General features: G+C 58.7%; 1 protein-coding gene across 1 annotated transcript; it reads right to left on the reverse strand.

Annotated features, from left to right (window-relative positions):
* CSUI_005905 (uncharacterized protein) lies at positions 1-428 on the reverse strand (the record flags this gene model as incomplete). The annotated part of the gene is made up of 1 exon (XM_068066071.1): positions 1-428. A coding segment is annotated over one exon (204 nt), but the record flags the coding sequence as incomplete, so codon positions are not given.
* Positions 429-431: the final 3 nt, after the last annotated feature.

Raw genomic sequence — 431 nt, forward strand, 5'->3', positions numbered from 1 at the left:
CATAAGCTGCACACTCTCACCTGTCTCCGGCGCGGGCAGCGGGTCCGTTGGTGGGAAGAACAGAGGTTCCTGCGTAGCCCGGCCCTGCTCAAAATCCTGCAGTAACTCCTCCATCCATGTCGGGGGAATTCCTTCAGCACCTGTCACTGGTTTGAAGAAGCAAACGCCAACGCGTCAGAGGACATTAGCGGCAGTCCACGTGTCTCTGTCGCACCATACATGGCTACGGGTGTACCCGACTCACAATGCACCAGACCGCAAGCCCTTGCTGTGTCCGATCGCGCATACCCTGTCTGGCCTTGAGGCAAGGCCACCCTGGGTATTCCTCCACTACTCTATGAACGCGGCTGCCTTCTGCTCCCCTCGCCAGCCTCGACGAGAGACGGGTCACTGGAAACAAGAGGACATCTTCTCGCGTCCCCTCGAAGATA

Source organism: Cystoisospora suis (genome assembly GCF_002600585.1).
Source record: "Cystoisospora suis strain Wien I chromosome Unknown contig_2925, whole genome shotgun sequence".
Taxonomy (NCBI): Eukaryota; Apicomplexa; class Conoidasida; order Eucoccidiorida; family Sarcocystidae; genus Cystoisospora; species Cystoisospora suis.